This window comes from Phascolarctos cinereus, unplaced genomic scaffold (assembly GCF_003287225.1).
Source record: "Phascolarctos cinereus isolate Bilbo 61053 unplaced genomic scaffold, phaCin_HiC Scaffold_4;HRSCAF=312, whole genome shotgun sequence".
Classification (NCBI taxonomy): domain Eukaryota; kingdom Metazoa; phylum Chordata; class Mammalia; order Diprotodontia; family Phascolarctidae; genus Phascolarctos; species Phascolarctos cinereus.
This window is the reverse complement of record NW_027555847.1, coordinates 121,354,351-121,381,802: the sequence shown is the minus strand read 5'-3', so window position 1 is coordinate 121,381,802 and position 27,452 is coordinate 121,354,351. Positions and strand designations below refer to the sequence as shown.

Here is a 27,452-nt window from a genome sequence, read left to right as displayed (position 1 = left end):
ACCACCTCTTGAGTGATAGCTCAGAGCTGTGCCCATTTCTCCAGGGTGCAAAAAATTCTTAGTAAGCCTGAAGTGATGAAATCCTTCAATATCAGTATGATGTCCAAAGGTGTTAGCATTCATTGCCTAGTGTTACCACAGGGTCATTGCCATTTTCTTAGCTGGGAAAACTCTTTTAAGTCTACCTTCAGACATGACCAGTGACTGGCAGACGGAACAATTGATTAGGCATGGTAGATGAACATATTGGATATTCTTATTGCTTTTGTGATTAAGAGATGGTGCAATCCCCAAGGAAGAAAAAGTCTATACTCTTGATTAATATATGGGTCCCCTACTTAAACTAGGGGCAGTAAGATCACTCTCCTTACACTCAGGACTTTTTCTATCGGTTTTGGATTATGGAAGTTCTTACTTAGTTTTTGTCTCCTCCTGAGGAAAATGGTAGAAGTAACCCAGCTACACTTTGTACTTCTGATCAAGAAAAATCTGTCCAAGTGTTTTTCAGATGCCACCTCAAAGTATATCTGTAAAATGGGGATAGTAATAGCACCTATCTCACAGGGTTGTTGTGAGATAATATATATCATGTTAAGTGAGTTGAAAACCTTCTACAAACGTTACATAATCACCAAATTTGAGAGCTGAAAGGGATGTGGGCAGCCATTCGGTTCAACCTGTACACTCAGAACATGCCCAATTAGCAGTTATCAAGTCAGCTATTATTATTAATCAGAAGAGGTCATTCAGTACTTTGGGTGGAGGGGATGAGGGGAGATGTGTGTGAGTTAAGGTCTGCAGTACTCAGAGTCACAAAATATTATGTGGTTATCCAATGCCATCCAGATCCAAAAAAAGAATCCTTACTATACCATCCCTGACAAGGCCTTCCAGCTTCTACTTCAGGACTTCCAAGGATGGGGGAACCTATCACCTTTTCAGGCAGCTCATTCTACTTTTAGATAGCTTTAATGCTGGGAAGGTGTTTTGTTTTGTTTGTTTTTAACTGACATCAATTTCTAACTTCTTTGCAATTTCTAACTATTGCTTCTGGTTTTGCCCTTCAGATCTAATAATAACAGCAATATTGTTTTAAGAAGAACTTTGGGCAAATAAGTCATTTTGACTATTATGAATACCCAAATTAACTACAAAGGGCATATGAAGGAAGAAGCTATCTGTACATATACTCACACACTCGTGTCTAATGGTAGCCATCGCTATAAGGGAGGAAAGAAAAAAAAGAAATTTACGTGATAACTTTATTATATATTTAAAAGGAATAGCAAGTTGTACATAATACATTGGTAGTTTCATAAGCAATTATCCTTTTTATGAGATACTACATCGTGGAAATGCTTCTTTAATTTCATAAATTAAAAATAAAATAAACAATTTTAAAAAATCTAACTAGAGCAAACCAGATTCCTCTTCCACATGACAACCCTTCAAAAACTTGAACACATATATCATATATCCCCTGAAACTTCTATTCCACAGACTAAATATCTCCAGTTTTTTCAACCTTTCCCAAATGATACAACTTTGATGAGATCACAAATCTTTGAAATATAAAAATATCTGTTTAGATATGGAGACCACAGCATTTAAAGTTGGTTCTTTTATGTGACTCAGGTGGCTTTGGGTGCAATGGACAGCTCTCTCTCCCCATGTAAAATCAGTTGCCTTAGTGTCAATGAAAGGAAATATTGCACTGAATACCAATCTTTAGGGCTATTTCAGCATGAAGTAGAACAAACTGAGGATAAATTATACTGTGGATCCAGGAGGGGTTGTGGCTTTCATGGTGCTGAGTGATAAAGGGTTCTTAAAATCAGCTTCCCAAGGACAAGATAGGGAAGGAATGGCTTGATAGCCATTCCTCAGAAAGAGAATTAGGGAGGTTAGTGGACTGCAAGCTCAAGTTGGATCAATGGTGAGATGAGATAATCAAAAAATACTAATGTGATCTCAAGCTGCATTAAGAGAGGGACAGTCAACAGAACAAGAGAAGTGACAATCCCACTGCACTTGGCCCTGGTCAGACCACATCTAAAGTACTACATTCAGTTCTGGGTGCTGATCTTAGGAAGGATATTGATAAATTGGAGAGTATCCAGAAGAGAGCAACCAGGATGATAAACAGCCTTGAGATCAAGCCATTCATATATGAATTGAGTGAAGGTGCTGGGGATGTTTTGTCTGGAGAAGAGAAAACATTCAGGAAGGTCATAATAACCATCTGCAAGTGTTACAAGGGAAGAGGTACTAGGCTTGTACTTGCCTCTAGAGACCAGCCTGTGGAGCAATGGGTGGAAGTTACAAATAGGTAGATTTTAGCGTGTTATAAAGAAACACTTCTTAACACTTAGGGCCATCTTAAAGGGGAGAGGATTGCCTGCAGAGGTGGTAGGTTCTTTCTCAGTAAAGGTTTTCTTTTCTTTTTTTTTTTTTAAAGAAATAACTAAAAAAATGAAATGCACAGCTAATAAAGTAACAAGAGACATACCAACAAGGCGCAACTGGGATACTCCTTGAAGATTTTTTAGTCAGAGATCAGATGTCCACTTATTGGGTGACACTATAGAAAGATTTCTTAGGTATGGGTGAACTATACTCCACTATGGATGTTTCCAGTTCTAACAATCTGTGAGTCTTAACAGGAACATGGAGGTTGCTCTGAGCTTTGAAAGACTAATGAAGTTCAGGCTCTGGAAATTCCCACCAACCTGGAAAGTCTTTACATGTGGACCATTTGGTGATAAACTAGTTAGTTATACTAGATATACTAAACTTAGTGTTAGACTAATAAGACTCCCTCTTCTCTCTTTCTCCTCTCACAACTCACTCATGTAACCCCCCCACCATTTATTTCTTTAATACTGCCTCTGATGATGGGGTGGCTCTTCTTTTTACCATGGCCAATCCATCTCCATTTTACCTCATCAATCCATATGCGTTCATTTTCAAACTCCCCTCTCCTGTCTTCCAACAGATTGTTTCTACTCTCTCCCCTTCCCCTCCCCCAATCTTCAATCCCTTTCTACTGGTTCCTTCCTCAACGTGTATCCTTGAAAAATTCTTCACTAGAACCTACCATTCCCACTATTATCCTATAGCTCTTTTTTCTTTTTCAGCCAAAATTTTGAAAAAGCCGTCTATATTCAGTGCCTCTATTTCTTCTTCTCTTCTGAACTCTCTGTAAGCTGTTTTTAAAAATCTCGTCACTCAACTGAAACTGATCTGTGCAAAGTAATCAACAATCTCTTAAGTGACCAATCTAGTCACATTTGGGGTGAAAATCTCCTCTATCAATTCTTATCTGGGAGTATACTGGAGCCAGCTCAATCTGGCTCAGAAAAGTCAATTGTTACTATTTTTTTTTTTTGGCTAGGCAATGGGGTTAAGTGACTTGCCCAGGGTCACACGGCTAGTAAGTGTTACGTGTCTGACGCCTGATTTGAACTCAGGTCCTCCTGACTCCAGGGCTGGTGTTCTATCCACCGCACCACCTAGCTGCCCCCAATTGTTAAATTTTCAGTGTGAGCATTTGCACCTCAGAAATCAGAAAACATTACAGATCTGGGCTTGATTTATTGTTTTGTTGATTGTCTAGAGTAGAGAAGTAAAGGAAAAAATATTACTAATGCTGATTAAACTTAAAAGTATGTTGTAGCTATATCCCTACTTCATCTCAAGAGCCACTGTTAAACATTAACCAGCACATATCTGTCCTTATCCTTGACTTCTCTGCAACATTTTGACACCCATTCTTCCTGGATTCTCTCAACTTTTTAGGTTTTTGTGATACTGATGTCCTTAAAGTGATTTTTTTCCAACCACAGCAAGTCCTGAAACATTCTATGAAGGTTTGGAGGAGTTGTGATCTGAATTCATGGAGAGAATCACACCTGTAAAATCAAGGATTCTTGGCTTCTGAAATAGCTAAATTTTTCACATGGCCATAGGTCAGCAAAAGAAATTTTGTGATATTGTTTTAGGTTCTGTCTAATTAAAAAATATAAATAAAAAGGTGGGTAGCAAATTCCAATTTACTATTGAAAAGAGGAAACTATTTTTCATTTCCTCTATCATTGTAAAATAATATACAGAACTCATAGGATTTTCCTGTGAAGGGGAAAACAAAATGTGTCCATTGTTGGGGCAAAGAATGATGCATCTTTAAGTGAAACTGATCATCAAAAAAGGGTTTGTTCCAAAGTTAGTTGTGTTCCGGTGGCAATACAGAGAAGCTGAGTTCTGGGAATTGGCACATTTAAATGATAATATCACACATAACATGCAAGAGTAGGTTAGCCATTTAACTATCAGTTAGCCATACACAATAGAAGTATTTGCTCATTTCTGCCTTTGCACCTCAAAAATGACTCCAATATTTAAAATACCAATTGTCCAGCTATCAAACATAAGCAAGACATTTAGTGAATGATTTGATTTAGAAAATAGGTGGCTAGTAGGAAATGTGCCTGTTTCTCAAGAAAATTTCAAGTGCACATCAGGGGCATATTGATCTGAGGGATGGAGAAGTACTTATTAATGAGCAATTAGAATAGAGGCTATCCTTTAGTAAATGTATACAGCAGAATTTGCCGCTGAAATGTTTTCCACTCTGTCAATAATGCAGGAGAGAAGGGATTTACTGGGTTTGCATCTACCAACCTACAATTATAAATATGCATTTGGAGAAACCACTTAAAGGGAATGTGCTAAAAATCAGGATCTCATCTCATATTTTAGATGCACTGCCGTAACGAACCAAGAGAGACATAATTATTACTCGTGGGAGGTGAATTAACCCTTTTTTGAGTAGTGTGGCATTTATTTCATGGGTCTTTAATGAGTTGGAAGATTTATGGACCCAAAATGTATCTGCTGCAGGAGCATAAGGGAAGGAGAGGGAGAGAGATAGAGAGATAATGACAAAATATTCCAAACACAGACAGAGGAAGACAGAAAGAGAACACAGAGAGAAAGTTGGCCATAGATTATTAAAACAGAAGGGAATAAACATCAGACTAGAGGATCTGTGTTCAAAATCTGCCTTTGCTACTTTTCTTCTTTATGACCTAGTGACTTGAGCTCACTAGTCCTCTCCCATTCATAAAATAAATGGCTGTGCTAAATATTCTCTGAGTACTCTTTCACCTCTAAACTGTAGGCTGCATGATAATAGTTTCAACCTTCCTGCCACTGTCACGAAATGAACATTTAAGTTGAGGGTCAGTCACAGAACAGTGTGGTATAATGAAAAGAGAACTGGATTGGAAGTCTGAGTCTTGGGACTGAGTTCCTGCCGAGGTACTCTGTACACCTGAGGCAAGTCACCTCACTTATTTGGATTTTAGCCTCTAGCTTCTATTATCCCATGACCTGTTGTTTGGTGATAAGATGACCTCCTTGGGATGGTATGATGTAGCAGCAGAGGGTACCAAATGTTAGACTTGGACTCAGGAAGACCTAGGATAGAATCCCAATTCTGACACTTACTAGTTGGGTGATCCTGGGCAAGCAAATTCCTCCAAGCTTCAGACTCCTCTGTAGAATGGGCAATAATGATGGCATATACTTCACAAGGTTGTTGTTTGGGCAAGTGAGAATAATATAAGTGAAATATAAATTTAATATTTTATGTATATAATATAAATGTATTTATTCAATATGTATATATCTTATACATTAAATATATAAAGGGCTGCGAAGATAAAATAAGATGATGGCTAGAAAGTGCTTTCTAGGCTTTAAGAGAATATACAGAATCATAACTCTAGAAATGAAAGGTGAGACTAGTCCAACCACTCATTTTAATGTTGAAGAAAAAAGTATCTTGCCCAAGGTTACATAGAAATATGAGCTATTAAAAAAAAATCTGTGATTTCATTGGTACAGGGAATTCCAGCTAAGCAAACTCCCTCTCCCAATGCAGATCACCACCTGCTATCCAACTGACAACACTGAGTGATTAAGTGACTTGCCCAGGGTCATATAGTCAGGATGTATCCAAGAATAAACTCAGCTCTGCCTGATTCCAAAGCCGGTTTGCCATCTCTTACACCATAATGACTCTCAAGCTTTTGTTATTGTCTTAATTATGCATTCTGAAAAATTATAAATTGAATAGAAACAAAACTTCCCAGCTTTTCTAAGGCGGAAATTCACAGGGTTAAAATACTGAGGTGTTTTTTTTTTGGGGGGGGTGCAGATAGGACTAGTGCACAGCTTCCTACTCACAAATCAGAACACATTTCAGTTTAAAAAGATAACAAGTCATTTTCATGCATAACTGCACTTCCTTAAGGAGTGAAAATGGTTGTTACTAAAATGTCAACACAATTGTCCTCCTTCAAGCTTAGTTTATCTTGAAGTACTTTACATTTTCAGCACTCTTTGTGTTTGTTTCTCTACAAGCATAAAGATACTGTCTTGGTTAATTTCCTGAATTTAAAAACAACTTCTGTCAAGATATTCCTAGAGGAATGAAGTGTAACGGTTGTGTGATTAAAGTTCTGGTCCTTGAAAGGGGAAAATTGAGGCCGGCTGTGCTTGGTTTCTGTTTTTATTTCCCATTTAAGTAATTCAACTGCATGTCCTTTCAGATTTGTAGAGGAAACCTCTCTACTGACTTCAGAGCACAAAGAGGAGGACGTTTATGCGCAAGAGAGGTAAATATTTTGTAAGGGTCATTCAGAGGGAGAAATTGGATCGTGGAGCTAATTGGTGAGCTAGAGAGACACTTCAGCGAATACTCACTTCACCATTGTCTCTGGCTACAATGGGTTCTCTTACTAGCTTCTTTTTCAGAATGCCTTCCTCTCTACTTGGGAAACGCATCATTACTCATTCCACCTTTATTATGGAAAAGGAGCTTCTTGCGGACTCCACAGTCATCCCCCTGATCTTTTTTTCTCTCCTCCTTGGGGCATGAATAATTTTAATATTGCCGTTTCCTAAAAGTCTATTCTCTCTGCCTGTCTTTTTTTATTCTAGTTTGCCAAGGAGCAGTATCATTATCTAGCAGCCCTGATGAGTGGATAATGAAACAATTCCTTTCCAATCGGATTGGGTGGCTGTCAGAGGGAAATGACACCAGCTTATACATCCCTGACACAAGACCCTAAGCTAATTGATGGCAAACAATAGTACCTGTCTCCTGTGAACCATGACAAAGAAAACAAACACGTGTCATCTGATGGATACTTTTGGCAGGGGATAAACAAATGTGTTAGGGAGACTCATTTACCAGCTAGAGAGAAGATACAGACCTGAAGAACATGCCTATTAGCTTTTAGCTTAAGAGCCCAACTGTTCACTGGGGAACTGAAATAAATAAGGTAAAATGAGGATGTATTGATGTCCTGGAAAGTTACATGAATATTCAGCTTCTCGTACAAATAGCTATTCCCCTGAGAGCTTGAAACTTCTGTGTTAGCTGCCCGATTACATTTTCCCATCATGGATGCAGGTCTATAGCCAGGGAAGAAATGATTAGTGTCTAGAGGAGCCGTGCTCAGGTGCCTGACTGTTTCCCTCTCTCCCATTATTGTACAAAACAGAGAGAGAGAGAGAGAGAGAGAGAGAGAGAGAGAGAGAGAGAGAGAGAGAGAGAGAGAGAGAGAGAGACAGAGACAGAGAGAAACAGAGACACAGAGAGAGAGACAGAGAGAGACAGAGAGAGACAGAGAGAGACAGAGATTGAGAATATGAGAATGAATTTTGTTTTGGATATGCATCAATTGAATTTCAAAGGTCATGGTGAAACATGCTGAAATGCCAGATATAATTAACAACTGCATTTTGAGAGAGCCATTCAGGATATTTCAAATTCAGAACAAAAGCATTTTGCTTAAAAACATACACATACACACACATTACACTACAGCTATCATCTTCTTGGATCATTACTAAAGTTTTCTTTTGCCAATCCTTTATGCATCAAGCTGTGCTCTTTCAATAGTGATATACCTAACCCTAACTGACACCACTTCTCCCTCCTTACTCATCCTAACCCTAATCCAAGATACTCACAAAGACTTAGTGGCATAGAAAGGTATAAGAATGATTTAAACAGAATTCTATCAGTCACCCAATGGGAGATCCAGCATTTGCCTGATGGTTTGTTGGGTTCCTGGCTGCTAGGTAACATAGAGAATAAGGTTCTAGACCAGGAGTCCAGAAAGCCTGAGTTCAAATCCTGTCTTGGGAATTTATTAGCTATGTGGCCCCTGAGCAAGTGACTTAGCCTCTATCTGCTTCAGTTTCCTCATCTATAAAACAGGGATGATAATAATGATAGCCATAACCTACTCACCCCATGGCTATTGTGAGAACTAAATGGGATAATGTATGCAAAGCATTTTACAAACATTAAAACACTAAATACAAACGTAAGCTATTTTAGGAGGAGTAAAGGAGAAGGTGAATTGAAGGAATGACGGAAGAAGCACCATTTATAGTATGTCTCCCCTAGAAAATATGCTTAGATTCATAGGCGTGGCTTATCACTGCTAAGCCTATACCTAAAAGAGATCAAAGAAATAGGAAAATGTATGTATGTACAAAATATTTTTAGCAACTCTTTTTGGGGTGACAAAAAGCTGGAGAATAAAAGGATGCCAATCAACCTAACAATGGCTGAATAAGCTGTAGTATATAAATGCGATGGAATGCTAATGTACTATAAGAAATGTAGAAGTAAATGATTTCAAAGAGGCATGGAAAGATTTATATGAACTGATTCAGAGTGAGGGGAACAGAATCAGGAAAATAAGTTTATAGTATGGTATCAATATAAAAATGAACTTTGAAGGCTCCTATAAACTATTTAAAAATGAATGAGCAGTGCCAGGACAATTTGTGCTACAAAATTCACATTATAAAATGAACAATTTTGAGGATTTTTGTTAACTGATGAAGAATGAAATGAGTAGAACCAGAACAATTTATACAGTAACAATATTGTAAATGCAGAAAATGTTGAAAGCTATGAGAACAATGGTCAACACAATGGCCATTCATGATTCCACACCACTGAAGATGAAACATATCGACAGACACCTCCTGACAGAGAAGTGACAGATTTAGCATAGAGGAACATATGTATTTTTGTATATAGCCAATGTGGGAATTTCTTTCACTTTACCATGTATATTTGTTACTGGATATTTGGTTTTCTTACTCTTTTTTTCCAATGGGAGAGAGAAAAAATAGATTTACGTTAATTAAAAATACTTCAAAATAGAGAATTGGGGGAGGGGCTTTAGATGCAGACAGTTGCATGCACTTTTTGATGAGATCATTACATTATTAGTTTTGTTTGTTTTGTTTTGTCAAAAGAAACTTCTCACAGAGTATGGGTAATCTACAAATGTGATGTAGGAAAAAAGAAACCCACACAAACAAAACTTTAAAAAGAAAGAAAACATGTTTAGCAGTTTGGCATCTTGGGAATTTTCCTGACTTACTGCAATCTGATAGTTTGAATTTGCAAAAACAAAGAAAGAAGAAAAGAAGAAAATGTTCCTTTATTGACTATTCTTAGTCCCTCTTTGAATCACGTGTCTACTGACTTCAGAAAAATGTCTCTTCTTTGCATTTACTTTCTATTTATTTTTCTGTGTGCATATTGTGTTCCTTTAGCAGAATGAAAGCTCTTTGATGGCAGTCTGTTCCATTTTTGTCTGTGTCCCAGCTAGGAGTAGAGTATCATACACATAGAAAGCACTTAATAATTGCTTATTAAATTATATTGGATTTCATGGCCACTTCCAGCTTAAAATTTCTGATCCTATGAACTAAAAGATTGTTGATGGATAATCCCATCCACTCTTCCCTCTGTATGACTTTATAGAACTACCTCATGGTTTCCTAATCATTGCTCCCAACATCTTGGTGTAGTTTTGCATTGAAATGTAGCGAACACTTATTTCTATAGGCCAATTCAAATTATTTTGTTTGGTTCTTCATCGACTCACTTTTTGAAAGCATATGAGGTACTCGTCAGATTCCCTTTCTAACACTAAAACAGACAATCTTCTATGTGAGTTTAGGGTGCCTATAATCTGTCCTGGTCCTTGCTGAAATCATTATTATGTTTATTGTTAATAATAATGATAACAGCTAGCATTTACATAGTGTTTTAAGGTTTGCAAAACACTTTACAAGTATTAATTCATTTTATCTTTGGAAAAACTCTTGGAGGTAGGTGTTATTATTTATTATCCCCGTATTACTTATATAGAAACTGAGGCATATGAGGTCAAGTCACTTGCCCAGGGTCACACAGCTGGTAAGCATCAGAGGCTGTATTTGAACTTGTAAGCAGGCAGTTCTTCAGACTGTCTCTCCATGCCATTTATTCATTCAATAAATATTGATTAAGTACCTACTATGTGTCATGCACTATGCTTAGCACTGGGGATACAAAAAGAGGCAAAAGACAGTCCCTGCCCTCAAGAAGCTTATAATCTAATGGGGGGGAGAGAACATGCAAATAAATATATACAAGGCAAACTCTATGTGAGATAAATAGCAAATAATTACAAGAGGGAAACCACTGGAATTAAGAGGGGTTAAGGAAGTTTTCCTAAAGGAGGTGGGATTGTAGTTGGGATTTAAAGGAAGCCAGGAGGTCGGTTGTCAGAACAGAGAAGGGAGAATGGTCCATGCATGGGGAACAACCAGACAGAATGCTTGGAGCTGAGAGGTGGAGTGTCTTGTCTGTAGAACAGCCAGGAGGGCCGTGTCACTGAGTCAGAGTATGTGTTGAGGAGGAAGGTGTAAGAAGAGGTTGGCCATTATATAGCCTATTCTTAATTTAAACTTTGCCTTTCAGCCAGGGCTATGTACGTGGCTCTGAACAAAGTAAGTGCTTAACTATTCAGTTGATCGATCAATCAATCAACTGCAGATATGATGCTGGTAGTATTTACCGTACAAGACTGTTGCAAGGCTCAGATGAAATAACGGATGTAAAGTATTCTATAAGCTTTATATATAACTATCAGCTATTATTATTGTATAAAATTTGGATGAGGTATAATTTGGTTTTATCTCTCATTGTCTAGATAGATGTATGTGTGTATACATATGTATGTGTGTGCAGATACATACATACACACACATACACACACACACACACACACTCTCACACAGGGGCTTCCTAATTGGTCTCCCTGTCTCACATCTCTCTGCATTTCTGCCAAAGTGGTTTTCCATAACCTCACATCTCACCATGTTGTTCCCACACTTAATAAGATCCAATAATTCCCTATTGCCTCTAGATTAAAATTTAAATTCCTCTACTTAGCTTTGCATTTTTTGCATCCTGGTCCCAACCTATATTTGCACCCTCATTGTACATTATCCCCCTCTCCCATTCTGTGGGCCAGCCAAACTGGCCCCTCTCTGTCCCTTGTCCATCAAACTCCATCTTCCTTCACTGTATCTTTGCATGGCCTGCTATCTTCCCCATGACTAGATTGCACTCCTTTCTCCACTTCTGTCTCACCCAATGTCCCTCCCACAGGAGGCAATTAATAAATGATTGTCAATTGATCAATTGATTGACTGAATTATTTAATCCAACTTTGCCCTCAGATCTAGGTTCCAATGCTGAATCAGACACTTGCTAGCTATGAGATGTAGAGTGAGCCATTTAATTGCTCTTGGCCTCAGTTTCCTCGTATGTAAAATAAAGAAAATCATGGCATGCACTTCACAGGGTTCATGTGAAATGAAATATAAAAAGTGTTATATAAATACTACATGAAATTATAACATTAAAATGTTAGCTATTAGTAGTGGTAATAGTAGTAGTAGGAATTTAAATAGGTACACTACCTTTTCCAAGGATATTTGCATTTAAGCCTTCTCTCTAAGTAGAGAATAAAAGGACTTCTGTTAAAAGAATTTTCAGCATCAGCAAAGCAGGTGGCACAGGTATTGGACAGAGTTCTACCTGCAAAGCACAGTGCCAATAAACAAATAAGGTGTTCTTTCTCCCTCCATTCCTATGGCAAGGAGGAGAGTTGTGTTATCTGCAGATGAAGCGGGCGAGTGTGAGAGAAAGAATACCTGTCTGGGAAGTGGAGACCTAGGTTCTAGTGCTCACCTGAATGAGTGACTTCAGAGCCCTGAGGCCGAGTTTTCTCATGTACAAAATGAGGAGGATTGCACTTGATCATTTCTAAGCCTTTCTGCATTTCTAAAATGTAATTTTCCTGAGGGCAAAGATGATTTTGATTCCATACCTCACTTCCTAGGACAGTACCTTGCAAAGAGTATGTGCATTTTGAATAAATGCTAATATAAGGGTTATGATCTGGGAAGGAAGGCAGAGGTGCCACTACAATAAATATTAAGTAAGTCAGTTCGTACTGACACTAGTACTTCAAAGGGGACTTCCTCAAATGAATAACCAGCACCTGCTTCATAATATACTCTTCTCCATTTTCATTTCATTGAATTCAACAAAAGGCATCCCAACTATTAATACAAATTAATGGTGTGCCAGATGTGAAATAATAACAATAACAATGATAACTACTAACATTTCCATAGTACTTTAGAATTTACAAAAATTTATTTACAACCTTGTGAGGGAAACAATATAAATGTTATTAGCCTTATTTCACATAAAGCACAGACTCTCTTTTTTTTTGCCTTTGTAGTCCCAAGACCCAACACAGTAAACTCTATATGCTATAGGTACTTAATAAATATTTGAATAGAAATTAATTCAATACCCCCACTTGATTTTACCTCTTCTCTTTTAGGGTGGCCACCCTATTCCCTCACCCGAGCTATGTCCCTCCCAAAGGAGTCACATTTTCTCAATACGAATAAAAGTGAAACAATTTAAAGCTCTGTTTTCCACAGCAACAATAACCCAGGCTCACCATCCAATGTCTCCAGGCTTCTTTGCCATTGTTTTTGCTCACCACAGAAATATTTTTACAGCAAAAAACCATACATATTGTAAAACTGTGTAATTTAGTTTAATCTTGTGTGAAAAACTAACAGCACTAGAAAGGAGTTAGTGAATGTGGAAAATTAAAACAAGAAATTACACCGTTCTCTCTAGCACAGTACATCTAGCAGCGTACAAAGACATTCCCTGTGCTGACAGAGAAATGGAGCCTTGATGCTCCTCACTCTGGTGAGTACAAAACCTCAGCCTTAATCAAAATTTGTACAACACCCAATAGAACATTGGTGTCAGGGTATAGCTAGATAATACAGTCATTCTAGTCTTATTGTTATGAGACAAGAGGGATATTGAAAGTAAACCCCCATTGTAACAAAACTCCCCAAGACATCCAAATAGGTTTGTTGTCATGAAATTTTGTTGAAAAGAAAATGGTAGACATGCTTTCAGGAATAATAACAACAGCTAGCATTGTTATACCACCTACTATGTCCCAGGCATTGTACTAAGCACTTTGCAAATATCTCATTCGATGCTCACAACATCCCTGTGGGGTAGGTGATATTATCCACATTTCACAGTTGAGGACACTGAGGCAAACAGAGATTAAGTGACATGTCCAAGGTCACACAGCTAGAAAGTATCTAAGACTGGATTTGAACTCAGGTCTTCCTGACTTCCAGCCCTGGGCTCTGTCCCCTAACTGCACCATCTAGCTGCCTGAATGAAATCAGCATGTCTTCAGGGAACATTTACCATTTGAATTGCCCTGTACAGAGTATTCCGGTGGGGGTGGGAGAAGAGAGGAATGTAACGAAATAGAAAAAATACTCCTACCTGCTCTCACAATCTACCTGGGGAAGCAAGACATAAATAGGTGAGATATTAAATGACAATTAAAAATTTATATAATAGCATCTTGGTACAGTGGAAATAGTGAAAGATTTGGAGTCAGGACAACTGAATTGGAATCCTGGCTCTGTTAGGTCTGTGTGACCTTGGTCAAGTGATTTAACTTCTCTGTGTCTAAGTCTCCTCATTTATAAATCAAGGGGCTCTGAGATCCCTTTAAGCTCTCACCTGTGATACTATCATGCCAGTTCAAGCCAACAATAGAAGAGATATCACAAGATGATGGTACCAACCGATCCCCGACTACGATCGGCTTCTCTCATCCACTTTTTACACCTGTCATAGGAGTAGCTAGAGAGCCGGATTTGGAGGCAGGAAGGACCACAGACAAGCCACTTAACTGCTCTGAGACTCAGTTAATTCATTTGTAAAATGTAGATCATACCTTCCTCACAGGAGAATGGTGAGGGCCTAATGAAATAATGTGTAGCAAATATATTGTAAATCTGGAAGCACCACATAAATGTCAGCTATTACTAAGAGTATTTCCAAACTTTTCAAGTCATCCTCTTTCTTCCCTACCCTCCTCATGAGATCGATACCAGTTGTTCTGTAGATAGGAAGCAATTAATGCTAACAAAATGATTTTTATAAAATGTAAAATAAAAACATAATTGATCAATTTACCATGCACTCAGTGCTGGAAGAACAAATTTGAAAGTGACACAATGCCTAGCCCTCCAGAAGTTTACATGCAAGTAGGTGAAGACAACATGCACAGGGGAATCAAGTCTAGGGAAAGGAGTTTTGGTCTGGGGAGTCACCATCCATGTGACATGGATGGCCAGTTAATCCAAAGAACAAATTAGTTAACAAGTCTATCAGCAGGGTGGATGGCAAGATAGTGCAGTAGATGGCTGGATGTTAAGCTCAGTCTGATATGGTGTCCACTAGACAGAAAGTACTAGTTATGTTTGCCTTCACTCACCAATCAAAACAATTCAGTTATAGCATTTGTATAATTTCTCATATTTTTATTAGGATACTTTCACATCCATGTACTCATCTGATCCTACTAACTACCCTATGAGGAAATCTCATTAGAAAATCTTCCCCCACAGCACTCTACATGCCATCTTTGACATACCGTTTTTCAGGTCCCAGTCCAACACTCAATTTGTTAAGGCTCTAGAACACTCTTTCTGCTTCTCTCTGAAAAGCCTTCCTCCTTCATATCTGAAAAACTGCAATCCAAATATCACTTTCTCCCATGAAAGCCTTTCCAGTCTGAAAATGGTACCCTACCCATCTGGTAAAAAGAAAAGTATCCAGGAATTGGAGTCGAAGGATCTTGACTCAGATTTGCAATCTGTTATTTGTGACCGATGCAAATGAAGTTGGGTAACTAGCATCACCTTGGTGGGCCTCAGTTTTGTCATTCATAAAAAGGGCATATATAGGCTCAAAAACCTATGACCCTTTCTCATCTTCACTGCAAAGACTGTTTACTGACTAAATGTCCATTGGATCTCACAGAATTACTGTAAGGAAAACCTTTGCAAATCTTAAAGTATCACTTTATTCAATAGACATGTTCTTGCAGAATTATATGTAAATGAAATATTTGCAAGTCAAATTATATTTCATTATTTCCAATAAAATATTAGCGATATGTTTATATATACATATATGTGTATATCTGTGTGTATAGCTTTGTTCACAAGGGATCATAAAAAGTCACAATTAAAAATGCAGAACCTTTTAAACATCACATATTTTGTGTAAAATAGTTTCCAAAGAAAGCATTAAAGGCAACCTGGGTTAATGAGTAAAGAGGTACTTGGAGTCAGGAAGACTTACGTTACAATGTGACCCTGGCAAGTCAATGCCTCTGAGCCTCAGTTTCTTTCTTTCTTTTTTTTTTTTTATAAAACAGGGATAATAATACTCCATATTACAAGGTTGTTATGAGGATCCAATCAAATACTATGTGTAAAATGTGCTTGGCAAACCTTAAAATGCTACATAAATGTGAGTTATTGTCATAGTAGATAGATTGTTGGCCTTAGAGTCAAGAAAACATTAAAATCTCACCTCTAACTTGCAATGGATGTATGACCCTGGGCAAGTCACTCCTCTTTGTTTCAGTCAACTCCCTAGAACTTAACTAGTCCTAGATAACAGGTAAAATCCAAGTCTTAAATGGAGGTACAATCTGCACACTTGGAATATTCTACACTGACCCAATCACAATTACTTGTAATATTAAATACATAAAAATTGGATCAGTCATTTGCTGATATATATCTGATATCATTTGTGCATAACATATGCACATTATGATTTCCAGTAACAAAAGGGAAAGTAGAAATCTCACCTTTTTGGACAAGTGGTCAGTGCTTTTCAGGTGTGGGTTTGGACATAGGTGACATTTCTGTATAATAACTTGGCATGACATTAATGCTGCTTCAAAACCCAAGACCTAGTTCATGATAGAGATTTTACCAGGATTTGCAAACGCACTTCAGAATGTGACAAAATTGCTTTCTCATCAGTGGAAGGGGCACAGGTGAACCCTTTGTTACTCTGATCTTCTGGAGGCTTTCCCATAAGGATCTCAGTTCTTCACTTCATAGATCTTCTGTGGGACTTCGCCAACTCAACCAGACAAGCTTTTATGGCATCTTCATTGCCCAAGTCACAAAAGGGGTACAATGTAGTGCTTTTCTTCCCTTAAACTCAAGTCTGACTATGTATCTTTTCTAGTCAATAAAATCCATGGACTTCCCATTGATTCTGGGATAAAATATAAATTCTGGTCTGGCATTTAAAGTCCTTCACAACTTGGTCTCAACTTACCTTTCCTGCCTCCTTCTGCATCATTCCCCTTCCACTACTCTCCATCTCAGTTAAATTGGCCTTGCAATGTAAATTCCCCCTATTGTGCCCATCACAAAATCTCTTACTTCCTTCAACACTTGACTCAAGCACTGCTTTCTGCATAAAGCCTTCCCTGGTCTCAGCTTTAAAAGCTTAAAAATGCATTAAGATTTTTGAGAGATTTAAGATACATCCACAGAATCATAGGATCTAACTCTAGATTTGGAAGAAGACCTCAGAGGCCACTGAGTCCATGCCCCTCATTTTACAGATGAGGAAAATGAAGCCCAGGGAAGTCAGGTGACTTGGCCAAGATTACATTGGTAGTAAGAAACAGATGGAGGATTTGAACCCAGGTTTTCTGTCTTTAGATTTGTCATTCTTTCTACTGTACTTTATCATCTCCCCCAGTAGAATGCGAGGTCCTTGAGAGAAGAGATTGTTTTATTTTGTCTTTGTATTCCTGATACCAAGAACAAAGTCTGACAGATGTGCCCCATCCCCCATCTACTACACCACAAAAAGGACTAGTCTTAGCATGAGAATTTCTGGTTTCAAGTCCTTAACTATGGTGATAACTGGCTGCATAACCTTGCACAAATCACTTAATTTTTCTGGGATTCAGCCTCCTCATCCATAGAACAGGAATGATATCATTTGTCTTACTTATCGCTCACAGACTTACAAGAAATTCATTTTGTAAGCTATAAAGCACTACATAACAGTGAATTTATTATTTGTAAGGGTTACTCTGCTTTGTTAAATTTCTAGCATAGTATATCACCTGGAAAGCAGTCATTCACTGTGAACACTCCCTGACCTATTTCCCTCTCTCCTGGATACATTACGAAGAAAGTGAGTTCCGTGATTGAGCAGCTGTCCAGGGAACCCAGATGTTCTAGACCTACCATACCTCCTTTAACTGAAGGTTTTTGTTGTTGTTCAGTTGTTTTCAGTCATGTCCAATTCTTCATGATCCCATTTGGGGTTTTCTTAGCAAAGATACTAAAGTGGTTTACCATGTCCTTCTCCAGCCTATTTTACAGATGAGGAACTGAGGTAAACAAGGTTAAGTGACTTGTCCAGAGACACATAGCTAATAAGTGTCTGAGGCTGGATTTGAACTCAGGGAGACAAGTCTTGACTCCAGGCAAGTGCTCTATGCACTGTACCACCTAGCTGCCAACTGCAGGTTTATCTCTTCCATTAATTTTTAGTGACTGGCCTAGGGCATTATTGGGGAAATAGGTAATGCCTTATGGTCAATGGCCCAAAACTGTAGGTCAGCAGCAGCAATAACAGTGAGTGACCCATCCTTGCCAATCCATCCTTTCCACCTGATCACCAAATTGCTAGTAGATTCTACTATGGAGCAGCCTTTTGCAGAGCTAAGATTTTCAGAATAATTTAAGAGGAAAGCTTCAACTTGAAATCATCTTTAACTGTGCCTCCAAAAACACACGTTAAATAAAATTTGACTGCAATGAACCCAGGTACAATCACGTTTTCTGCATTAAATAAATGTCTTGGGGGCCACACCTTTCCAGTGATGGTCCATCTCATCATCTGGTGAAATTTGGTGATGTGTGTATCGACTTTCTTCACCCGTTGTTTTCAGCACTTCAGGAAACTTACAAAATGTATCTGTATCTCAGTGGCGGCCTTCCCAGTTGTCTTAATGTTATGCAAACTATGGCTCCCTTAAAATTCTGCAAACTACTCTTTACTGGCACTGAAAGTTTCCATTTCAGAGCTTTAGCTATGCCCTGTAAAAGACTTTCTGCTGGTTTTAAAAGTTTCCATTTCAGAGATTTTACCTTCTTCACACTTGAAATTCCCAAATGTTTTGCCCTCTCCTGAATAACATTGGTGTCTAATGTCCTATTACAGAGGCTCTGGTCTTGCACCTCCAAGGGCATGAGTCCATCACCAGATGTTTATGGTAAGGTAAACTCAAGGGAAAAACTCACTGAGAGGTTTATTTTTTTTCCTAAGCCTTAATTTGTGTGTTATTGGGGCTGTAAAGGGAAAAAATCCTAATTCCTTTTCAATTTACTTAAATCGTTCACCTTTCTCCATTCACCTTCCCCCTTTCTCTCGTTTTTTTTTATGTGGAAATGGATTAGTTTATAGTCTCTTATTTTATTTATTATTTTTTTTTTGCACTTGTGTTACTTTTACTTTCTGACCTCTGAGGGGAAAGGATTATGTTTAGAATCAAAATTCTTATATCCAAATTTTGACTCTGTGACCCCAGGCAAATCAGTGAACCTCTCCGGGACAGTTTCTTCCTTTATAAAATCAGAGGATTGAAATCATGATCATTTTCCTTTTCTTCCCCTGATATGTCCTCGGTGTTTTAGTAAGTTTATAGTAAATGATGTATCCTGAAAATAGCTTGGAAACACCATGTAAATAGAACCACGATGATTAATAAACAAACACAGCATTAAGCCTCATCCATTACAAAGGATTTACTTAACAAATTTTTGTTAAAAGTAAGAAAATGAATTTGTGCATGTCAAAATACATTAAACGAGGGAAATGTGTCTGTTAAACCCAGAGAGAATTCAGCCACAATCTTTTACTGTTAATGTCATACACAAGATTGTGTGATACATACACACACATATGTGTTTATAGGTGGGTATAAGTAGTCAAATTTTTGAATGTGTTTTTATGTGGAGCTGTACCTCTGTAACATTTGGTCATTGTGGCCCATGTTTACCTCACAGGAATTATAGGATTTTCAGGTTGAAAGGAAACTAATATACTGTATAACCCAAACACTTTATTTTATTATTTCATTAGAGAAGGAAAATGAGGTCCCCAAAGGGGAAGTGATTTGCCTAAGATCAAAAAAGTGACTCCAACTCCAGCACTCTGTCCAAAAAGTATCTCCTCCACTAGATTGTCAGTTCCCCAAGGGCAGAGACTGTATTATCTCTAAAGTCTAAAAATCTCTGAAGATTCTAGTACATTGCCAAGGCCATAGTTGAAGACCTTTAAATGAGAGAAGACAGCCACCAGTGGACAAAGTGCTATACTTAGGAGTCTGGAAAATCTGGGTTAAAATCCAAGGTGATCCTGACATTTATTAGCTGTGTGACCATAGGCAAGTCATTTATCTTTCAATAAATCAATCAACAGGCATTTTATCAAGCATTCTTGTTTGGCAGGCACTGTGTTCAATCCTGTTGTTTTTATAGAAGAAATTCTTATTTCCGTATAGGTTGAACTAAAAGCATCTAAGAGACATAATCAACAGAGCACTAGATCTGGAGTCAGGAAGACCAGAGTTCAAATTCATTTCAGTCACTTATTAGCTGGGTGACCCTGGGCATGTCATTTAATTGCTGCCTGCCTCAGTTTCCTCATCTATAAAACAGGAGAAATACCCAGAGTATCCAGCTCACAAGAAGGCTATGAGACTCCAGTGAGATGAAGCATGTGAAATGCTTTGCAAACATTAAATGCACAATATAATTGACATTTATTATTACTATATATTTCTTGATGATGGGGCCTCACAGAACAATTTGCTTAACGTATTTTTTTGGCATTTGAATGAACAGATGGAGAACTGTCAAGTTTGAAAACACACCCACGCGTGTCTTTCACCTAAGCGATGCCACCAAATCAGTGAGTCTTTAGAATGAAAATAATTTTCCTCCTGGATAGGGGGTCCTTTCTCATTTCTCAATACATACATGAAATATTCAGATACTAAGTCAGCTATTTCTTAAACCCAGCCAGGGGAAAGATGACTTGGAAGTCATAACATTATGGATGGTGACAAACAGTAATGAAAAAGCATCAACCTAATTTGCTGATTTGTATTTTCCTAGAGAACATGGCTTAATAGGACTTCCTTTTAAAATGCAAAGAAGACCATGCTTTATGTTGTTCTGTTAGGGAACACACAAGCAGCCTGCGACCTGCTTTAAGGGGAACATTGCTTCTGAGTTCTAAATCAAGTTTAATGAATTTAAGGTGACTGAAAGGGATGGGTGAACAAAACTGTTGGCAACAGTCCAGTCCTGGTAGGAGAAATGTTTTCCTTGACTTTGTTTCTTTATGAGAAAAAACAGTCAGCTGCCAAAATTATCTAGGGAATCATGAAAAACACATACATGCCCATCTGTAGCTACATGTTAAATGCAAAATACAATAGCTTTTAAGGAAGAGGTTTATCTTGAGTGAGAATTTTTTTTTAAACAACAAAAGATGAAAAACAGATGTTTAATGTCATTTCACCTTCATTCCCTATTTTTTTTTTACCTGAATAGATGTCGTGGACAGATCCTGGAGATCTTCCCATGGTACCATCTACAACATCCTGTGGGGAAGTGGTAGGTTGGAGAGGCTGAATGGTGAGGCAATTATTGAAGATATCCTGATCGAGCTCCATGCTTGACCGCAACTAAGAAAAGGGGAAAGAAAAAAAAGAACAAAGATGGAAAAGGAACACTTCCTGGGAATATTTTCCTGAGAAGGCAGAATGACCTAAGATCCAAGAAAGGACCAACTGCTCAAACCAGGGGGTTGGCACTTGGCAAATAAGGGAGAAATCACAACAATATGGTGGGAAATTAAACTGATTAGTCTTTGGTATCTGCTTTCAAGAGCCTAGCTCCCTATCTTTCTTTTTCTTGTTTGTAATGTGTATTATTCATAGTAGTGGTAAAAACATCGGTAACACATTTCATTGGATTATCAAGTTGGCATATAAGGTGTTATAAAAGTAATAAAGATAGAGCCATGAAAATTTACTTGTGACAATTTTAATCCTAAGAAACATCATGGTACCAGGGACAGAGTACTGACTCTGGAGTCAGAGGATTTGGGTTCAGATCTTGTCTCTGATGCTTACTATTTGTGTGACCTTGGGTGAATGACTTAACCTCCCTGGTCCTCAGTTTCCTCATCTGTAAAATGAAGGGATCAAGCTAGATGGCCTTTGAGGTCCCTTCCAGCTCTGATCCTATATCCTTCCCATCTTAAGAGAACCAATGTTTCAAGGATCATCAGAATAGATATGCCTTTCAACCATTGTAAATACTGATCTCACTGCACTTGAAGGGATTGTCTTTGTGAGTTGTGGGCTGCATAATGATCAAAACAAACAAACAAATAAACTATCCATCACTCCACCACCACTTGGGTAAAGGACCTTTCTAAACTTTACCAGGTTGGTGCTCTGATACTGAACTGATACTCAGATCTATTCCATCTTGGTTGGACCTCTGGGACTTATTTTCTGTTGGCACAGCTTTCAAGAACCCAGGGTCACCTGCAAGTGGTGATGAGGCATCAAAGAAGTACCTTAGTGGTAGAGATCTCAGATTATGTAAGCTTGCAGAAGGGGAGAGGAAAGAAAGCAGATGTTAAGTAAAAGTACTGTGGATTATTTTTGGCTGGTTTGTGTGTTTTTTAATCAGCAGTAAGTTACTGTTTAGAGAGAAGTATTTTTCCAACCTCATAAAGCCTAGTGATTTAAAAACATATGTCCTGTGCTCAGTCCAGGAAAGCAGAAATGGTATGGGAGACCCTGACTGAGAGAGAAGACCATTTAGCACATGTAGCATGTACAAAATTTTTTTTTGCAAAACCATTTGCACAGCTTCAGCACACGCTAGTCTACATTTGCATTTCTGACTAAAAATCTCCAGAGTGAATGCCTAATGCTCTTGGGGTCTTTGTAAGGTATGTTTGTTATTTGGGTGCTAACCTAAAAACACATGCGGCTTAACTAAAACTGAAAGAAGGAAAAAAAAATCAAGGCTTAGCATGAATTCTGGTAATCACTTCTAATTTATCTTCTGTACTTAAAATGTGTTCTGGGGCCCATATGTTTTACCCAGAGTAGTCATCAACCCCTTATCTGCTTTCTATTACCTACCCATTCTCAAGGCTTTTACTGTTATCAGTAGTAATAAAGGCTTTTCATGAAATTAGGGTCACTTGTATGGAGCCAAATGCCTGCAAATTTTCTTTAGCATTGGAGTCACTATATAGTTAAGTTTTCATAAAGTGATTTCTATTAACTGCAAAGGGAGAGTTAGATTGCTTGCCCACAGGATTTAAGATTCAAATAGATTGTTAATAAAGCAGTATATTTGTCGATGGTGGTGACAATAATTAGGGAGTTCACAGATTTCTTCCAAAGGGTCAGAGGGATCAAGGTCAATGGCATTTTCACACAACAGCCTTTCTAAAACCATGACAACTCTACTAGGATTATTCTTCCTTCTTTCTCTCCAACACCTGATTCCTCATTTGCTTATCTTATACACCATCATTACCTCATTCTCTCATCTTTCTTGTCATTGTTGTTGTATGCTATTCAGTAATTTCACTGGAGTAGACACTTTGTGACCCCATTTAGAGTTTTCTTGGCAAAGATACTGGAGTGGTTTGCCATTTCCTTCTCCCGTTAATTTTACAGATGAAGAAACTGAGGCAAACAAGGTTAAGTGACTTGCCCAGAGTCACACAGCTAGTAACTTGTCTGAGGCTGGTGTTGAACTCAGGTCTTCCTGACTCCAGGCCTGGTGCTTTATCCACTGTTCCACCTACCTGCCCATCTTTCTTGTCCAGCTCTCAGTAATAAGCTATGTTATAAATAATATTATGATCTATTTAAAATTTTTAATTTAATTTTTTCAATGTACAAAAATCTATTTTCTTTTATTTCCACTTCCTCCTAACCATTGCAAAAAGGAAACAATAAAACCATTCTAATATGCATGTCAACCAAAAACATTGCCACATTGTCTACATATAATCTATTTCTTTAAGAGAAGCTGTGGATAGTGCACAGAACACTGCATTTTAAGTAAGAATCCTGGTTCTGATACTTACTAGCTGCATGAACTTGAACAAATAACTTCGCCTTCTGAATTCCAGTTTCTTTACATGTAAAGTGAGAACAAGTGACTAGAATAGAAAGAACAATGAACTTGGAGTCACAGAACCCCAGGAAGAATCCCAATTCTTTTACTTACTACCTATGTGATGTTGGATAAGTCATTTAACCTCTCTACAAAATGAGGAAATGGGACCAGTTGGCTTCAAAGGCTCCTTCCCACTTTAGCTCTATGATCCCTTCCACTTCTAAAACCCCAAATCTGATCATTATCCAGTGACTTCGGACTTTGGGGCCTCGGTTTTCCATCAGCAAAATGACCACTTTGGACTAGCCTCGCTGATCTCTTAAGGTCTCTTCAAATTCTGAAATCCTGTGTTTCTAGGTGTTTCATTAAGAATCATGCTGAGGAGTAGCACTGTATGAATGGAACCCTAAACTACAGGATGCATAGTGGAACAGTCAATTTGAAGTAATTTTAACAAGTGTGTTTCTTCTAAAGAGATCAAATAAATTAATGGATGGGTGAAATCAGAGACTGACCTCCATCTGATTCTGTTCAACTTTAAAGTAGGCATCCCTATGTTCTGGAAATGTAGATCATTGGAAACATATTCTACTAGCATCCATCATGAGGTACAAATTCTTGAAAAATTTGGAATCCGTGAGGAAGAAGGAGATTTTCTTTGAGCCAAAAAAGGAAATTTTGGGGGTGGGTAAGTGAAAAATTATAAATACTTACTTTGCCTAATATTCCTTACAAATCTAGCCATTATGTCAGCTTAGAAACATTAAAATTCACTATGTTTGACTTCATTTGCACATTGAAGTATCACATTTAGCGTATTCAAAAATTTGAATGTCTGGGGAAAAAAGAGAAAAATAAGGTAGAAAAACTTCTGTTTTCCATTTTTTCCCCAGAAAACTCCCCAAGAGATTATGAAAAAAATGTTTTGTGAGTTTTCCAATTTTCCCCCATTCCCTCCACCCTCCTACCCCTTCACATATATGACTGAGAATTGTAGTATATAGTCAATTATTCAGGTCTAAAGATAGAGAGGCAAAAAGAGATGCCCTAATTTTCTTGAAATAAGGTAGTAATTTTATGTAACGATAACCTCAAATATGAATTGTGGAAATAAGCCAGTGCTAAGGAATGGAAGAAAACATCAGTAGTATAACTGTCCACTCCTAAGTTAAACTATGACTGCTTTGAATCTAGTTTCAGCCATGTCATGTGATGTAGAAATAACATTTTCCAATACAGACATCGTGGTTCTGAACATAAGTAATAGCAATGAGAAAAAATAAAGCTTGGGACCTAGCATCTTTTGAAATGTGTATATAGGACATATGTGTAATATTTGTATGAATATGACACCCAAATTTCAATCACCTGATTCTTAGTGCACTGGTATTAGGATGGTAAAAAGGTATTACTCATTCCTGCCTTGAAATCAAATTACACACTCAAGGCATTAGTTATTCTTCTCGGGGCCCTTCCTCATAACATAATAGTAGACATATGGACATCCACTGATGATAAGTAGTATGATTATGACTCCCCTCTCTTGGTCATGGAAATTAACATAGTTATCATCTTGTCCACTTTGACAGATGCGAGAAATGAAGTGATTATTTACCATTGCTGCCACCATCACCAACACCACTACCACCACCACTAACCCCCACCCCTCCCACACACACACACACACACACACACACCCCTCACGGAGTGATCAACTTACTTCCTGTTTTTGAAAGGGGCCTGTCCTATAGGTGGGGAACCTGCAGCCTTGAGGCCACATGTGGCCCTCTAGGTCCTCAAGTACAGCCTTTTGACTGATCCAAACTTTACAGAACAAATCCCCCTAATGTTCTGTAAAACTTGGACTCAGTCAAAAGGCCAAACTCAAGGAGTCTAGCCTAGTCTCTAGCAAATCCTATTACTCTCTATTTTTTTTCATATCCAAGTGTGTTTGACTCCTATGGAGTCCCTAAATCATTGGTGAAAAGGGTAAAGGAAGACAAATCTTCAGTTTATCTTATCTTATCTTTCTTCATGCAGCTAGGTGGCACACTGGCTAGAGCACTGGACCTGGAGTCAGGAAGACTTACTGTGTGACCCTGAGCAAGTCATTTAACTTATGTTTGCCTCAGTTTCCTCAACTGTAAAATAGGGGTAATCATAGCACCTACCTCACAAGGTTGTTGGAGAATCAAATAAAATAATATTTGTAAAGAGTTTAGCATGGTGTCTGGCACACTGTAGGCACTATGTAAATGCTTTTCCTTTTCCTTTCCCTTCACTTCTCTAATCTTTCTTCCAAATGGCATAAGAATGGTTGATTTTCTTCTCCAAGATGAATTTTATGTATTTACATAGCATGTGGATACATTTATATTTATATGTGTATGTCTATACTATCTCTTTACTCTCTCTTCTCTAGAAGAAAAAATTATTTTCTAGAACCTAAATACTCAAATTATTCCCACTCTCTTTAACATCTATCTTCTCTCCTCACCATGGGTTCCTTTCCTTTTGCCTTGAAATAGTCTTCTCTCCATTACAAAAAAAAAAGAAAGAAAGAAAGAAAGAAGGAAGAAAGGAAGGGAGGGAGGGAGGGAGGGAGGGAGGAAGGAAGGAAGGAAGGAAGGAAGGAAGGAAGGAAGGAAGGAAGGAAGAAAGAAAGAAAGAAAGAAAGAAAGAAAGAAAGAAAGAAAGAAAGAAAGAAAGAAAGAAAGAAAGAAAGAAAGAAAGAAAGAAAGAAAGAAAGAAAGAAAGGAAGGAAGGAAAGAAGGAAGGAAAGAAGGAAGGAAGGAAGGAAGAAAGGAAGGAAGGAAGGAAGAAAGGAAGGAAGAAGGAAAGAAGTAAAGAAGAAAAGAAAGAAAGGAAGAGAGAAAGAAAGAGACAGAAAGAAAGAAAGAGAGAGAAAGAAAGAAAGGAAGGAAGGAAGGAAGAAAGAAAGGAAGGAAGAAAAGAAGGAAGAAAGAAAAGAAAGAGAGAAAGAAAGAGAAAGAAAAAAAGAAAGAGAGAGAGAAAGAAAGAGAGAGAAAAACAAAGAGAGAAAGAAAGAAAGAAAGAAAAAGAAAGGAAGGAAAGAGGGAAGGAAGGAAGGAAGAAAAGAAAGAAAGAAGGAAAACATTTACTATCATCAATCCCCCCAAAAGACTCACTATAACTTTTTGTTTGAATCCACTACTATTTCTATCTCTATTAAATGGATCATGGAGACAGCCAGGTGATGCAGTGATAGAACCCCAGGCCTGGAATTAGGAAGACCTGTGTTCAGATTTGGCTTTAGATGCTTACTAGCTATGTGATCCTGCATAAATCACTAAACCTTTTTATCTCAGTTTCCTCAACTGTGAAATGGAAATAACAATAGTACCTACCTCCTAGAGTTATCATGATAATTAAATGAGATGATATTTGTAAAGTACTTAGCATATAGTAGGTGCTATATAAATGATAGCTATAATCATCATTAGCACCACCATCATCATCATTGTTTCAAGTCATAAAATGACTTTCTTTCCCTTTTTCTTTCCTTTTGTTAACCAACTTGTTAAAATAGTGGGCTACACCTACTGTCTCTACCCTTCATCATTCAACTTTTAACCTTCTGAAGACCCCTTCAAGCTCTTGAATTCTAGTTCTTTTATTCACCATCTTGCTGAAAGTGCTATCTCAAAGCTTGTCAATTATTTTCTTTCTTTCTTTCTTTCTTCCTTCCTTCCTTCCTTTCTTTCTTTCTTTCTTTCTTTCTTTCTTTCTTTCTTTCTTTCTTTCTTCCTTCCTTCCTTCCTTCCTTCCTTCCTTCCTTCCTTCCTTCCTTCCTTCCTTCCTTCCTTCCTTCCTTCCTTCCTTCCTTCCTTTCTTTCTTTCTTTCTTTCTTTCTTTCTTTC

General features: G+C 37.9%; 1 protein-coding gene across 1 annotated transcript in view; it reads right to left on the bottom strand.

Annotated features, from left to right (window-relative positions):
* GLIS3 (GLIS family zinc finger 3) overlaps nucleotides 1-27,452 on the bottom strand; it is a 585,734-nt gene that overhangs the window by 85,595 nt on the left and 472,687 nt on the right. Inside the window, 1 exon segment of the mRNA XM_021006269.2 lies at nucleotides 20,957-21,098. Within this exon segment, the coding sequence (XP_020861928.1) occupies nucleotides 20,957-21,098 (142 nt within the window).